Genomic DNA, 17,679 nt, shown 5'->3' with positions numbered 1-17,679 from the left:
GTAACGGAAGTGTAGTCAGTCAAATCAATGACGGAAAAATATGACCAATTATGAAGAATGAAATTTAATTAGTCACTACCTGATCTGTTTACCTTTCGATCCTTTCTTTCCCCGCTCTCTCACTCTTTTTTGATTGATTGATTGCACGGTTCATCTGATCTCACCCAAATAATCGAACATCCAAAATCATACTTGAGACACCGATATAAATTTACTCTCTAATGGCTTCCGTGCATAGGATTTCCTTGGCATATCATCGTACTAAATACCATGTGTGCAAATACCAGGTTTTATAATGCTTAAATGTTTCGCAGGCTATTCTAAGCGACCATATCCACTTGGTATGGTGAAACCGTCATGATATGCACACTATCATCATCAAAATAATTGAAATACACCCAGCAAAAAAAGAAAGTTAACACTTTTTTGATTTCATAATTTTCATAGACGATTATGATGAAAATCAATGTACCATACCATATAAAAGGTAATTTAATTGGCTATCAACCTAGTAGGAAAATACAAAGGGAAGTTTTATGCATGAGTAAACACATTTGTTTTTGTCCTCCAGGGCACAAAAGTAAAAATTGCAAAAATTGACATACTGTCTTTCATTTGCAAATGCCCTTTAAGATGACAATAATAACAAAAAGAGCCACTTTAACACAATGACAGACATGGATGAAATAGCAAAAATAACTTTTCGTTCCCTTATCTCTTAATAATCTTAAACGAAATTAAAGTGGGAAACTTAAGGGGGGAAATTAAGAATTTTCTGGCAACTCAACTTCAAATGACATAGGGAAAAGGGCACAAAGGTGATTAAATGAACAGAATATCTTTATTTCATTCATTCAATATCAATTTAAGAAATCAAGAGACAAATTCAAGAACCAAATATAATTTACAATTTTCCTGATTTGAGAAATCCATTCAAAATCCTACCATCTTTTTTTCATATTGCTTCTCTAATTTCATTTGAATTATTTGGATTTGACAGAAAATTCATTTTCCTCCATTATTTTTAGCCTTTATTGATCTTTTGAGCTTCAAAAATGTAACAGAGATTAAGGTGCATTTTTTTGCCAGTGAATGCATGTTTTTCATTGTGTTAATTTGTCTTTTGTTCTAATCGTAACAACGACGAGCATGTACGCAGGAGTAATATTTTGTTCATTTTTGGAATTTTTACTTTTGCGCTTTGGAAGAGAAAAACAAAAGTGTTCACTCATGCGTAAAGTTTCCCTTTTTATTGACTTACCAAGGTGATAATCAATTAGATTACTCTTCATATGGTTTATGATACATGAATATTTAGCCAAAAGTTCTATGAGAAATATAAACTTGAAAAAGTGTTTACTTTCTTTCTTTCTTTATTATCTTTTTTTATTTTTGCTGAGAATACTTACCATGGAGTAGCGAGCATACGCTTCCTCCATGGTTATTTGCACAACTGCATTAAGGGCATACCAGACTTAAAATGATACAAAAACTATGGGTGGGACTTACGTGAACTCTGGTCATTGATCCATACTGAAGAAGGATTATTGAAATTCATGGTGCGTTGGTCAGTGTGGGTGAGATATACGTTCCAAACGTACCTAAATCAGGCAATGAAGGTTAAAATTCAGTAAGACTCTTAAATAGCAGTCATACACTCACATTTGGTACAAGAGGTTTCGAGGAGCATTCTAGTTTCAAAAATTTGATAGCTTTGGGATGTTTTTCTCATCATACTAAAGTTTACGATCTGAGTAATAATCAGAACAAGTAACTTTTATAGTATGACATTCTTAGGCTCTATTGTATTACCAGGTTTATTTGTCTGCTCAATTAAAAATCAATCAAATTGATGATTAGTAGCAATAGATTTTTAAAGCCCTTTTATAATTCTGTTATATCCAAATTTCAAATTTTGTCTTTGTAACGATTTACTTAAAGTTAAACACCACTCCATGTCCTTTCTAACTTAAAGCGATTTTATTGATGTGGGTTATATAGGACAAGAAATAAAAAAAAAAATGATAGCTTTACATGTCGTCATGTAGAACGGTCATTTCAATCACAACCACATAATCATTAAGCGAACGATATGAAATGATTTCAACGCCTCTAAACTCTGCAATTTGTTTGTACAATCAAACATGTAAAGCACATTTGTCGATGATTGAGCAAAGGCAACCCTCTTTCAACAAAACTTACCGTTGCTAAGTTGTTACAGCTAAAAACAGAAATTGCTTAGGATCAATATTTTTTTATTTCATTTAAATAAAGAAATTAGAAAGTAGAGCTATTCAATTTGAATAATCACTACTTTTTCCTACCTCACAAACCTTAACGATGCACAAGTATCATCAAGAGGAAAAACAATTTGCTCTAAAACTCGTAGCAATAACACTGAATAAGGGCAAATGCGTTTGATGTACTTGTCATCACTGTTTTCCTCAACATTACCATCTTTATTATTGTCATGTTCAATCAAAGTACTCCTAATTTAATCCTTGGACTGTTTGATCATTTTCAGCGACGCGGAAGATCGACGGGGGGGGGGGGGGGGTCTACAATGTACTAGCTCAATCCTGAACAGACTGAACAGCTGCTTCCGAATTTATTTCTTCTTTTTTTTTTGCATTGACTTTCTTCTTACATATTCTTAGCAGCTTACATATCACAAGAATTGTCCTTTCAGTGGTTACTTCCACTTTCCGAACAATACAAAACATTTTTTCTCCTTTTTGATCTATTACAATGTCTTGTAATAGAAAATTGGTACAATGCGCACTCTCTGTTTCTTTCACTATGTACAGTTTACATTATTCTTTTGTCACAAAAAGAGTGAGTTGTATTTTAGGTTCTGAAGAAAAAAAAAGAAAGAATATCAATTTAAGTTAAACTGGATTTGATTTAATTATAAGTGGATATCAACAACCGACTTCATCGTCAGCTGAAACTATAGTTAGTTGAAGCTGCTGTCTACGTGAGACTCACCCTAGATTTGAGGGATTGACCGGCAGACCTTCCTCCCTGTCCGCCAGGAACCTTCGCTGCTGGGCCAGAACTGTGGTCCTGTCCAGCCGAGTCAGGTTGACTACCGGGTAGCCCATCTGGCGTGTCCATGACTCCATGACCTGCCTTACGTCCGTGTTTCCATAACCACGGTCAGCCTTGTCAAAAAGACGAAAATCTCATGAGTAAATATGTAAGACCTATCGATCAATCATCCGTAGCTCTGAACAGATGAAAGAGAATTGCAAGCAAAAACACTGTAAACTTAAAAATACGTGTGATACATGTAATGTCAACATAATGCAGCGTATCCAACATAACCATTCATGCTCACTGATCATTTCGATATCTGCCTGCTGGAGTGACATATGCGAAAGGTTAGGCGGACTTAGAAGGTGCATGAAGAGACAAACCATGTGCACCTCCGGCACAAATTGAAAAAAAAAAATAGTTAAAGATTCTCTAATTTGGGGGTTCTGGGGTGGGTCCCCTGTGCGTCCCAAGGGATTATGGTGCCCATTTTGTTTATACTCTGTCATCCTTGTGATAATACCTGCTAAGTTTGGTGGAAATATGAAGGTGCGTTTTGAAGAATATAAAAATGTAAAAATTGGGCCAAAATTTGGTCCTCCAGCCCATGCATCCCCGGATCCGCCATGAATGAACTTGAGACTACAGTAACCAATCTATTTACTCATAGCACTAACTTAGAGAGTCTCTTTTAGTTCTAGAGAAGAAGATTTGTATTAACTCTATATAGAACCCCAAATATTTTGAAGCTTCCGTGCCCACGTGGTGGGGCACACTGTGCCCTATATAACTTCTTTATTTCATGTATCACCGTCATTCTTGACACATGAGTAGAGCAACTCAAACTCTGCATGTCCCTATATTTGAACTTTCTCAAGGTCATCCATTGAGGGCACTTTTCATCAAAATATAAATAAAATTATGCATAGGACATACGCTAAAATCATGGTTTATCTTAATAATTCTTTGTCTTCAGAACATGATATCATGTCTTTATTTCAGACCAGTCATTTCATATCCGCCACTGAAGAAAAGCAAGTCAAACTTTACTATTAATTTGTTATGGTTGACAAATCTCAAGGTCATCCATGAGGGCTTTATTCGTTACAATACAAAGAAATATATGAGACCTCTGATGTATTGTTTGGGATAGGTTAATTTAAAGAGGTATCACATTTCCTTTTTCCATAATATTTAAATTTTTAGCCTGGGCTTTATAGGGCTGTGTTGGGTTCCCCCTCCCCTTACCCCGGGGGAAAGGATGAAAATGTAATACACACGACAGATGCTGGACGTATAATGAATAGCTCATTAGGCGTTTTCACATCAGCCCGATGTTTCGAAATAGCAGACTGGATTTCATGATGTAAGTGTGATGATAAGACGCACCCTGAGTTGATATTTTGTATTGCTGTCTTGTGTATTTTCTGAGGGTCCCATATCGTACAAGCTTTGCTTCTTAGTGGGACCCTCCATTCCATCCCCATCCTTAGTTTAAACTTGTATTATACGCTTTATGTATATATTAACAAAGATATAATTGCGGTTTTTTTTTTCATCTGCTACTCATTTTCATTTGCACTTTGTTAAATCACATTCTGCAATTATTACAAATATCCTGTACATATGCATTGTATATAATTTCTTTGTTTATGTGATGGAAGTGTAAATAAATTTGAATCTTGAATCTTGAATCTTGATATTGCAAAGGATTGGGTACATATACTGGTAAGAATGCAGAAGAGCGGACATACAAAAAGGAGAGGATAGACACCTTCATTTAGGAGGTTTGGACCTCCTGGGACCTCCAAGGAAAGCAAGGTGCCCATTCAAACACTTTGAGATCCTATCCCCACAGGAATGCTACTTGTCAAGTTTGGTGAAAATACATTTCGTTGTTTTCAGCAAGAAGATGAAAATTTAGGTCCGCATTCATTTGGATTCCCCCCCCCCCCCCGCGGAGGGGGGGGGGGCAGCCCTGGATCTGCAATCAACAAACTTGGAACTATACAGTCATCAATGTACAAACTCAAAGTAATTTATCACTTCTGGTTCTAGAGTATTGTAAATATTCTTTAATGTTGGTGGTGGTGTGGGGGGGGGGGGGATTAGGCCCCCTCGAGTCCCCCAAGGGGAGCATGTGCCCTGTTGAACAAATTGAGATCTTAAACCCCTGTCCCCCTGGCATGCTACCTGTCAAGTTTTGTGTTTAATTATCAAGGGATTTTCAACGATTATGAACATGTATAATTTACATCACCATTTGGACCCATCCCACCCTACTCCCTTGGGTCCCAATGGGGGGGGGGGGGCACCCCTGATTCTGCCATGAACAAACTTGAAAGAACAGTCATCAGTATACTGACTTATTGTATTAACTTAGCTCAATCACTTTTGGTTCTAGAGAAAATCTTGAAAGATTCCTTACTGGGGGTGGGTTGGGCCCCTCTGGGGTCCCCAGGTGGGGCATGTTGCCCATATGATGGAAATGAGATCCTATCCCCCGAGGGATGCTACCTGCCAAGTTTGGTGAAAATTCATCATGGTATTTTTAAAACAAAGATAACATGTACAATTAAGACCACCCCCTCCACTGGGTCCAAAGGGGGTCACCCCTGTTTCCGTCATGAACAAACATGAAACTACAATGATTTATGTACTAACTCATAGTATTAACTTAGCTCTATCACTTCTGGTTCTACAGAAGATTTTTTGTTTTTAAGATTCTTTAATTTGGGCGGTTTGGGCCCCTCTGGGGGCCCTCAGGTGGGGTATGATGCCAGTTTAAACAAATTGAGATCCTATCTCCCCATCTCCCTAGGGATGCTACCTGCCAAATTTGGTGAAAATCGGTCGAGGGGTTCTCAAGAAGAAGATGAAAATGTAAAAAGTTTACGCAAGACGGACGGACGACGGACGACGGGCGTCGGACGAAGAGCGATCGCAATAGCTCACATGAGGCTTCGGCTCAGGTGAGCTATAAAAAAAAATAAAAAAAAAAAACAAACAAAAAAACCGGATGATGTTACTAACCATTGTGAAAGCATTCCACAAATCTGTGGATTCTGCGTTGCTGTAGTTAAAGGTGTGTAGGTAGATTTGGATCCCACGCCGAAACTCTTCCTCCCCTAGCACATTATGCAGCATTCGAAGTACGGCGGCGCCCTGTGTAAACGACAGTTCATGAGAATTACCCACGACCAGTCATCTTCGTTGCCACTTGCCAACAGCGCTTCCAATCGACCAGTGCGTAATTCCACTTTGCGCATGAGTAGAAAAAAGGTAATTTGTACCAACAGGCATTTTGGTTTGTAAATTTACCGAGATAAGCATTTGTGATGCTATGATTATTCATGTTCTCCTTATCTAAATGGTGCTTGCCAGCACATGCACCTGACAGCAAGAATGGTATTTCGCAGTGTAAAAGGAAATAGGTTGTTATTACATTCAATACAAAACAATGAAATGGATGCCTGCTGCTAAATTGTCAACTGATGGAGTATTCTGATCACCTGATCTAAACGCAAGTTCATTGTTTGAACATGAATTTTATAAATTGTTACGTCAGGCAAGCTTATGCACTATGCCGCTCTGAAAACGAGTGAAGCGCCCTATCGACTGAGAAAAAGAAAGGTCATTATTTTGTACCAATGACCCCGTTTACAGTGCGAGGCTCTGCCGCGGCCGAGCCGCGGCCGAGCCCTCCTCCATTTCAGTGTAAACGCGCAAAAGGCCAAATGCGAGGCCAAAATTAGCCGCGCATTTGGCCACGCTCTGGAGGTGGTCTCGGCCGCGGCTCGGCCGCGGCCGAGCCGCGGCTGAGCCCGGCCTCTTCTTGGTGTAAACGCAAACTGGGCTAAATGCGCGGCCAATTTTAGTCTGGCTTCCAGACCCTCTGCCCGTACTATTTCGCTATTCACGATATCAACCCCCTCAACGTCGAAAACTAGTATAGTTTAAGGTTTGTTTGTTTGTTTGTTTGTTCATTTCCATCTGAGAAGATGGCTGGATAGCCCATATTCAGCTACGTTTAGCTGGTCTTCCATGGGGTCCAGTTGTGAGTTGCGGGACCACTTCACCGGGTTAAACACCCTGCTCTTTGCGATGAATGAATGAAGCGGGATCTTTTACGTGCATGAGTTGTTACTCTCTCACACACGGGACCTCCATTTAATATCCTATCCGAGGGACAGAGTGTTTTGCCTCTTGCTAGAGGGGACGGTATGCTTACACACAACATTGCTCAGTCCAGACTCGGGTTCGAACCCGGGCCGCGTGATCGTGAGGCAGACGCGCTACCGACTGAGCCAACTCACCGTTTTTGTGGTTTTGTCCTGCAAGAGATTTTTCCTTCGGCAAAGGCCTTTGCCCGAACGGCGACTTCGTCGCCACGGAATCCAGTTGGCAAAGGGTCTGAAAACCAGGCTATACCAAATTGCGTTTGTTTACAAGCAGAGCGCCACTACGACAAAAATATTGAAAGGTTTGAATTAAACGCGCGGCCGAGTCCGGCAGTGTAAACCACCGAACTAAAAGATAGTGGAATGCGTGTTCACCCAGGAAATACGCAACCAGGAAAAACTTGTTTATCTGACGTGATCACCGCCATTTTACTAGGGTAATTTTTTCCTTATATGGAGTGCACGCTCAAGCAGGTTGGTCGGTCCGTTTGCAAAATCATGTGAATCCAACCATGTACAAACGTGCATTGTTACGTCATAATCACTAGCCACCGGACTGCGCACTCTTGCTTGCGCGCGTACCAATGGCCCAGTCTGACCGCGCCTAAGTGTTAAACCTGGGGGGGGGGGGGCGTTTCATGAAGGAACTTGTCGGATAAAATATCTGACAAGTCAATTATATCCGACAGGTTTTGAGAAATTCTTTAGTCTGATTGGCTGATTTCTCTGAACTTGTCGGATATAGTCTAATTGACTTGTCGGACATTTTATCCGACAAGTTCCTTCATGAAACGCCCCCCTGCTTGAGCGTGCACTCCATATAAGGAAAAAATTGCCCTAGCAAGATGGTGACGCAACAAGGTAATTTGGCTGCACGGTCTCGTGTATGTTGGGAATAGGGACACGCATTCCATTATCTTTTAGTTCGGTGGTGTAAACGGACAAAATTGCGGGGCTCGGCCTCGCAATTGAGGCTGGGCTCGGCCGCGGCTCGGCCCAGCCCCGCACTGTAAACGGGGTCATAGTGTACATGAGCTAATTACGAACTGGCTTATATTGCGACAGTGCAGTTTTGGAAGTCAGCGATTTGACTAGATACATACAAAGATCTCTGTGACTCTCACTAACGTGTCCGTAAGATAAGTGTTTATTAACGTGTCCGTAAGATAAGTGTTTATTCAAACTATTGAAATATTGCATCAAATTGCTTTAATTGCAAATGATTGACCAGGGAAAAAAAATGGGCACACATACTGTGAGTATTCGACTCGAACCAACGATCTCCTCATTACTAGACAGGTATCGTATCCACTTGTCTTCCGACAACAAGTGCTGGGGGTGTTTCATAAAGCTGTTTGTAAAGTTACGAACGACTTACGAGTGACTGGTGATCAGTTCTTGTGCTGAATTATGGAAATTCTGATAAGTATAGCACATCAGAACTGATCACCAGTCGCTCGCAAGTTGTTCGTAACTTTACGAACAGCTTTATGAAACAGCGCCCCGGTTTTTATCCTTTGTAGATATAAGACCAGCTCTTACTGTCAGACGGAAATTCGTTAGTCAAGTTGATACGACGCACTGTCTAGCAAACACAGATCATAACTTCGAGTCCAACATGAGTATATACTTAGTATGAATGAAATTGAACACATTTTTACAGATTTTAAGAATCCGTGTCACTCTTTCCTGACCTTTAGTAAACATGTAATCCGTGAAATAAGAAGCAAGATACTGATAGAAAGAGATAAAGAGAGAGAGAGAGAGAGAGAGAGGGGGGGGGGGGGGAGTAAGAGAGGAGGAGAGAGGGGAGTGTTGAGTGAAAAGAAGTATTCATATCGATGGAAATTTCTTTTCCAAATGACAATGTTTTACTCTATAGCGGTCTTTTTGCTATACTTTTTGTTACTGCTGATTTTGCACAAGATGATCAAAGTTTACAGTTTTCTAGAAACAAAAGCAGAGGATTTTCGCAGGAAGGAAAAGATGTATTAAAGTCATCTGGAAACGTCGGTGTTATCACTTCCGTTGTCAAAACAAAATGGTTTATTCAGATGCTTCCTTTCTCTAGTCTTTTCCTCTATAAGTGTTCCCATGGTGCACTTTACTTCAAAAACTAAAATGTAAATGTGAAGCGTTAGACACAGAGTCATGAGAAATGGGAACATGAGTGTGTGCATACTGTACAGCATTGTAGGTTAAAAACTACCTGAAAAGTTGACGGCCGCAAGCGGAAAACATCATGGAAGAACAGAGCACACATGGATTTATACTGGAGGTTCTACTGGCTGTCCTCGAGCTGGATTTGTCGCGACATTCAAGGCATAGTTGTTAATAATGGTGTTATTTCAATTCCATTTACTACCACGATGCTTTGGCTGGAAAACACGTTGACCATTCAAAAAACTAATACGAGACTACTCAAGGAAGACTGTAAATATTTTGACTGTGAGAGAGGATGAAAAGTATAAACCGTCACAGAAAATCCTTTGTACTGAATGTAGTTCTTAGACAGGGATTTGGATTTGGTATAAATGAATAGGACTTGCAACAAAATGGTAAAATTTGATCAGACTCGGTTATCCGCCGTGACGTGTTCTTTATATAACTTCTTTCAACACAGGTCTTCATTTTCATTTGAAGTAAGCATTTAGCGAACTCTAACATTGCCCGACTTCGATGTTTCAACAGGGACACCCTTGAAATGATGAATCTTCAATGTATATCTTTGACGAATATCACCCACCAACAACAATACACCCTAAAAATGAATCTTGGATTTCCGTTTTTCCCCTTCATTTCTTTAAGGGGACAATTTGGTTCATTTCCGTTGATTGACAATGGATTGTCAAAACGCTGCGATATAGCAATAATTCGCTTGAATATTCCATATTGTATAACGAATAGTAAAACCTTGAATAAAAAGATACACCAAAGTGCAGAAATTTAGTTTCTAAAATCTGACGGGTTGAATTAGCAGCTAATCGTAGCGTAGACTTGAGTCGCAATAATGGAAGAATATACACCCCACCAGAAAAAAACAAACAAACAAAAACCACCCACAGTTCCAGGAACCCAATTTACATCTGTAGGGAGACAGACTTCAACCTGAGGACATGTAGATCAATGACAGAAGTACATTAATGTCAGTAGCGTTTGTTATGCAATGGACAGTTTACCTTTGTGTAGGAGATATCGTCAAAAATCATATGGATCTCATCCGGTGCGTCAACAGCAACTTGAATAGGATGTGAAGAAGACAGCGAGTCACTCATCATGACTATCGGTATGCTCTCAGACAAAAACGCTTCCATCTGGGGTACGTACATGAAGAAATGCCAATAATGATTCACATGCATACTCTGAAACATGACAACCACACTTAAAATATTCCAATAACAACTTATATAGAAAGCTATGATTAGCAAAAGTCATATCATTATAATCATTAGCACTGTTATTTCTTCAAAATGTGGGGCAGAAGGAGGCTTACTAGTAATATGAAAGGGAACAGAGATGTCCGTCCGTTTTGAAGATGGGGGAAAGCAAAATCATTGAAGATAATCTTGTGCGAAGGAGTAAAGCGACTGAACGGGGGAAGGTGTGAGTGTAGGGGTATTCCTGCCACACGAGGGAGCTTTTACATTTTTTGAATTGGAATTCAACAATCTAGTGCACACTTTGTTGAAATATTTTGGAAATCAAATGAACTTAAAATCAATGCAACTAAAAATGACGCTATGGCGACTGGTATGCCTCCTCCATATCGAATGGTTCTTCCCATAAATACATCTTGACAATAAGAAACGACAGTTTCATAATGATAAGCAAAAATTGATATGACATCACCGAAAGATTGGCATGCCCAACCACACAAACATGTTGAATGTTCACGTGCATGAACTGAATTTTATTCGGATGGCAAGATTGCCCCCCCCCCCCCACAAATGGTCATCTTTACCGCATTCGTGTTCTCGATATTTTGGGAAAAGGGGTATATTCAAGGGGCTCAATTCGGAGAAAAATCCCGAAGAATCGTTGAAATAAGGGGTCTTTCAGTATCTCTCCCAAAATATTTTAATAAGGAGTAGTTTTCAAATCTTTAACAAATATTCCTGAAATAGGGCCTGGAATAGAGTTAGCTTCACCCTCCCCCCCCCCCCGAAAAAAAAAAAAAAAAAAAAAAAAAAACCAGGGTAGTACAGCTTCTTGGTGTTTGCCCTGATTCTCCTGAATGTGTTTACTGTGCATGATTTGCGGCAAAGCATGCCGGGCTGGTCTTCTTTTCGCAGGACATTTCGCACCATGCATTGCATGCACGTCACGCTGCTTCGTTAGATTCCCTTCCAAAAACGCAACATGAGGGTAATCTTGCTGGCTTCCCTTCCATATAGGCCTTAATACGGGGTCATAACCCGTTTCCATCCTTAAACGGGGTACTCAAAGAAACTGGAACAAGCACATATTATGTGATATCATGTGCATGGTTGAACTCGGGGGCGGGGGGGGGGGGGCTATAATGTTTTAGAGATCAAGTATCCGGGAATTTGGGCATTTTCACTTGACTTTAAACTCTAAAGACCAACAACTTACCAACTTATTATAATTACAACTGATAACATCCGATTTTCACGATGACACCATGAATTTTTTTTTCAAAATATGGGAAAATTATGATATTTTGTCATTTTCAAATGATCTTTGACACCATGGCCAAAATCTTTCCCTACAGAACTAGAAATGTCCATTGCCGCGCAATGCGATTGTATTCCCCGTCACTAGCAGCAGCTTTTACTTCATCTTCACGTTTGAGTGAGGGACAAAGATCCCCTACCCTTCTTTAAACATAAAGGTGAATGTTGTGAAGACTAGGTACAGCTTCAGAAAACAATATTTACGTAGGCCCTATGTAGATTTGAGCATAACGCATCTGTATGCAAAATTAAAAGTATTGTCTGAAGATATGTCACCTACATGCAAAATGGCTACAGAATTGCCGCTAATGCCCCAGTTACACAGTTGCTCAAATAATGCCCTGCGTCTGGCGTTGCATCGTAAAAAGTGTAAATTTTTGACCCTATAAAAGACAGAACGCTGGGGGCAGCACTTCCATAATCGATAGACTTGTAGATTATATCATGGTAGAGCTTTGCACTGAATTTGAACGAAATCTTTCAAGAAATGTAGCCTACAGAGCGCATGCAAACCATCCATCAACAGTATGACCTTTGACGCTATAAAAGACGGAACACTGGGGCGGCATCAAAAATCTTTCGACTTGTAGCTCATATTTATATCATGGCAGACATTCATACCAAACTTGAACACAATCCGTTCGGAAACGTAGCCTTTACAGCGCTAACAAACAATCCACCAACAATATTACTTTTGACCCTATAAAAAAAAAACCCACCCAGAACACTAGGGGCAGCAGATTCAAAATCCATAGGCTTGTAGATTATACTATGGTACACCTTCATACCAAATTTGAACAAAATCCGTCAAGAAATGTAGCCTATAGAGGGCACACAAACCATCCACCAACAGCATGACCTTAGAGGGCAGCACATCCAAAATCTATAGACTTGTAGACTACATTATGATAAACCTTCATACCAACTTTGAACAAAATCTGTTCACAAATGTAGCCTATAGAGCGCACACAATCCATCCATCAATAATATGACCTTTGACGCTATACAAAGACGGAATACTGGGGGCGGCACATCCAAAAACTTTAGACTAGTAGCTCATAAACAATTATGGTAGACCTTCATGCCACATTTGAACAAAATCCGTTGAGAAATTAATGTATCCTATAGAGCGCACACAAACCATGCACCAACATGACCTTTGACCCTATAAAAGACGGAACACAGCGGGCAGCACATCCAAAATCTATTTTATAGTGTTATAGGCTTGTAGATTACATCATGATATACCTCCATACCAAATTTGAACAAAATCCGTTTACTAATGTAGCCTATAGAGCGCACACAAACCATCCATCAACAATATGACCTTTGACCCGATAATAGATGGAGCACTGGGGGCAGCAGATCCAAAATCTATAGGCTTGTAGACTATATCATGATAGAAATTCATACCAAATTTGAACAAAATTCATCAAGAAATGTAGCCTATAGAGCGCACACAAACCATCCACCAACAGGATGACCTTTGATCCTATAAAAACGGAACACTGGGGGTAGCACATTAAAAATCTATTTTATAGGCTTGTAAATTACATCATGATAAACCGCCATACCAAATTTGAACAAAATCCGTTTAAAGATGTTGCCTAAAGAGCGCACGCAATCCATCCATCAACAATATGATATGTGACCGTATAAAAGACGGAACACTGGGGGCGGCACATCCAAAATCTTTCGACTTGTAGCTCACATCATGGTAAACCTTCATGCCAAATTTGAACAAATCCGTTAAGAAATTTAGCCTATAGAGCGCACACCACAGAACTCTTACACAAAGAGTTCTGTGGCGCACACAAACCACCCATCAATAACATGACCTTTGACCCTAAAAAAGACGGAACACTGGGGGCAGCACATTCAAAATCTATATTCTTGTAGATTACATCATGATAAACCTCTATACCATTTTGAACAATATCCGTTAACAAATGTGATGTCTAGAGCGCACACAAACTGTGCACAAAAATATGGCATTTTACCCTATAAAAGACGGAACACTGGGGGTAGCATCAGCCAAAGTTACAGGCGTGGAGATATTACCAATATGAACCTCCATACAAAATTTCAAAGAAATTCGTCAAGGTTTGTGGCTGCTAGAGTGCACACAAAATGTGACGCGGCGGCGGCGAAACGATGCTGAATCCAAAGTATCCTCCGGTACACATGCCGGAGGCTACAATAATCGTGCAGTATAATGCACGCATTACACATACCTAGTTAAATCAAGTGTATGCATTTAGTAGTCTCCAAGGTACAGAAAAAAAGTGTAATACAGCAAAAAAAAAAAGTATAATATTAGCATCTTAATCTGACCTTTGACACTTGACCTTCGACCCCACATGACCACAAAATTCCGAGGAAAACCACTATAAGGCAGTATAAACATATATTATGTTCTAAGTTTCATGAAGATACCGTCGGCCATTTCCAAGATATGTAGAAAAGGGTGAAATTTTATTACTGTCTCTTAAACTTTGACCTTTGAATTTTGACTTCAATGCCCAAAACTTACCATAGAGAATCTTTATCTGGTAATACATTTATATACTAAGTTTCACAAAAATACCTTCAGGCATTGCAGAGATATACGAAATAGTGAAATTCTAAGGTAATATAGGCACAACATCAACCACTCATACAAAATTATCATAATTTCTTCTCTTGGTTTCATGAATCTTCACTTCTCTCCTGTCCCCATGATTTTCCAACATTCAACTCCTCCCTCTTCCTCTTCCCTTCTATTTCATCTTTCTCCTTCTAACGATGTCCGAACATCTCACTTGGTTCTCACTCTATTCTTCCTTACCACTCTCTCTGTTCCTTTCTCTACCGTCTCCACTAGTGCAACTTCAACTTCTAGCTCATTACTGTCCCCCACTCTTCACTTTTTGCCCTCCTTACAACCCCCATATGTCGCTTCCCTCTTCAATTCTCCTCTTTCTAGGCTCTTCTGCCAAACAACGATCCGGTTACGGACTACATACACATGGTGTCATACTAGTTTTCATACTAGCTTTGTATATGACGGTAAGCCAGTAGTTCGCGTAATATCGAATGGGGAGTGCTGAACGCTTTTTACGTATGGAGTATATCTATTGATGCAGCTTGTGAGAGATATTATATTATGATAATGATTACTTTATTAACGAGACACACGATCTTTAAGGAGACAGTTTATGTGTCCTTGATTCACCATGGTGTATATATATATATATATATATAAATATCACATACATCTACAAAGTAGTATTGGCATAGACATATTGAAATTTTGAATGGCTAAGTCGAGGAATCTGTCACTTGTATCATTACGCGTTTGTGTCTTCTCTATGAACACATTCTATGGAGATTGCTCGAGAGGGGAAGGGCGTGGAAGGGGGATAATACCCTCTTCTATACGAGGGAGCTTCAGTTCTTTTAGAATTTAGATTAAACGAAATAGTGCGCATTATTTTGTTTTTGATATTTGGAAAAATGTCAATTATTGTTACTGTCCATGGGTTATCCGACGAGGCCGAGTGATGGGAGAGGGTGTGTGAAACAGCCATTCCACTTTTAATACGGATACTTTACGATCCCTGATACACACTTTAACCTAAAAGAACGCAACACCACAGTGATACACCAACAGGATAAAAATTACCAGTCTCAGATCCGGCTCGTACATTTCTGCCCCAAGGTATCCAAAGTATGTCCCGAATCCTTCGTTCAGCCAGAGGTCATCCCACCATTTCATAGTGACGAGGTTGCCGAACCACTGTATGAAAGGCAATAAAACGAATAAGCAACACTTGATTACTTGTATTTAATTCTTTGGTGCGTTTGATGACATAATTACGTCATGACTGCGGGTTAGCAAGACGTGTGTCTCACGAGCTCTCGGGAATTCATACTTTTCACGGGAATTCATACTTTTCACGGGAATTCATACTTTTCACAGAAATTACTGCCTTCTAACTTGGATAAACGTCATATTATCCTCTCAAGTGTTACTGGGACATGAGTCAGTACCACTTAAGAACTCGCAAAGGAGGCAAAAAAGCAGCTAATTCGCCTAATTTTCCTGGTCAAAATATGGATGCAGTTGGTTCCACGCCACCAGTACCAGCAGGCGCCACGCACGTTGCTTCAGGCCCCGACCATGCCCCAACAATCCCCGCCACGCCTGACATAGCATCAGGTCCTACGAGGGAGGCATGGGAGTCCTTCGTCACGCTTTCCCGTCAAATGAATGGAAAGCTCGATTACGTCATAGCAGAGCTCGCTGGATTCAAGCAGGAATTGTCCCTGACAAAGCAAACTGTTGCGGAGCTTGAAAAAAGCACGGGAGACGCCTCTAGCAGAATTGATGATATACAACGAAAGGACATTCCTGAAATCTCAAAGAAAGTGGATAGCTACAAGGAGGAGCTGGAAAACAAGCTTTTGCTGTTTGAAGTCCACGAGAGGAAGCTGAACCTCCTCATCTACGGAGCCCACCAAAAGCCCAACGAAAACCCGTATACCGCCGCAGCCGAGGTGTTTGCGAAGCTTCTCGCTATTCCCGTGGAAACCGCCGCTAGAATTCCTCTAGTCAACGCTCACCGTCTGCCTACTAGGTCCGGAGCTGCGGCCCTTGGGACCAATGATCGTGCAGGTGCTGGGAAACGTCCGGATCCAATCATTGTCCGATTCGCGTACATGATCGACAGAGATCGCGTACTTCGCGCATACGAGCATCCAACACAGTCGACTCGTGACAGCGATGGCCCTCCTGGCGTGCAAGAACCCGACCCCGGTAAGCGAATCTCTATTCGTACCGATCTTCCAGCTTGCATGAAACGCGAAAGGGGAAGGCTTTCATCAATAGCTTATGATCTCCGAAAGAAGCAGCACCTCTCTACCAGAATCAAAATAATTGGCACCAAGATAATTCTTCAAACTCGCCCAAGATCGACTGGTAATGCCCCAAGCAGCTGGTCAAACTGGTCTGATTCTCATGCGTAAGCTTTTCTCTCATTTACATTTGTTATTTTCACTCATTTGTTATTTCTCAAATGCTTAACTAATCGAATGTGATATTGTTAAAGTAAATATCAGAGGCATCAATCATTTTGTCTTCATCATATATACTTAAAACCCTACTGTACGCTGTTTTATAGGCTTGTCGATATCACAAGTATTAATCCTACTGTGTTATCCTATTACTTACCACTATTTTATCATACTGGAACTTCAACGTATCCAAAAATCGAGGTGATGATATGCCTGAAAATAATGATATTAAATTTATGTTGATATTCTTCCTGTGTCATTCATATACCACTTTTACTCAGTATATGAATATTTTGCTATTTAAAGCGCCCTCTGGTGGTGTCAACTTATGCCGGAAATGTGATCATTTCTTTCAACACCTCAAAGACAATCTCAGTTCAGGGGCTACCCTTCCACTGATCAATAGGTATCACACAAAGTAAATCAAGTTTGACCAGTTACTGGTGAACTTGTCCCTCAACTGATTATTATTTTTTTTTTTGAGAGTATTTAGTCACTCTTCATGTTTTTTTCCCCTTCGTTATGCTGCCATGGTATCTCATTAATCGATATATTATTTGTGTACGATTAAGTATACACTACCTTGGCATTTGAGTGTAATCGATTGTTTTGAAGTGATTATAGCATAACAGATATTATCTTGTCTTTCTACCTTTTTCATGACGATACTAAGTACATTTAACCATAGAAGTTCATAATGATATATTTTCATA

At 40.1% G+C, this 17,679-nt stretch overlaps 1 protein-coding gene across 1 annotated transcript in view; it reads right to left on the bottom strand.

The window, feature by feature from the left end:
• LOC140238364 (aminopeptidase N-like) overlaps positions 1 to 17,679 on the bottom strand; it is a 129,448-nt gene that overhangs the window by 64,238 nt on the left and 47,531 nt on the right. The window contains exons 5-9 of the mRNA XM_072318296.1: positions 15,576 to 15,689; positions 10,397 to 10,531; positions 6,070 to 6,201; positions 2,989 to 3,164; positions 1,510 to 1,601 (exon numbers count right to left, since the gene is read on the bottom strand). Coding sequence (XP_072174397.1) covers positions 1,510 to 1,601; positions 2,989 to 3,164; positions 6,070 to 6,201; positions 10,397 to 10,531; positions 15,576 to 15,689 — 649 coding nt within the window. The remainder of the gene's footprint in view (positions 1 to 1,509; positions 1,602 to 2,988; positions 3,165 to 6,069; positions 6,202 to 10,396; positions 10,532 to 15,575; positions 15,690 to 17,679) is intronic.

The sequence above is a fragment of the Diadema setosum genome, chromosome 14, assembly GCF_964275005.1.
Source record: "Diadema setosum chromosome 14, eeDiaSeto1, whole genome shotgun sequence".
Taxonomy (NCBI): Eukaryota; Metazoa; Echinodermata; class Echinoidea; order Diadematoida; family Diadematidae; genus Diadema; species Diadema setosum.
The sequence above is the reverse complement of the archived record's forward strand: the minus strand, read 5'-3'. Positions and strand labels throughout refer to the sequence as shown.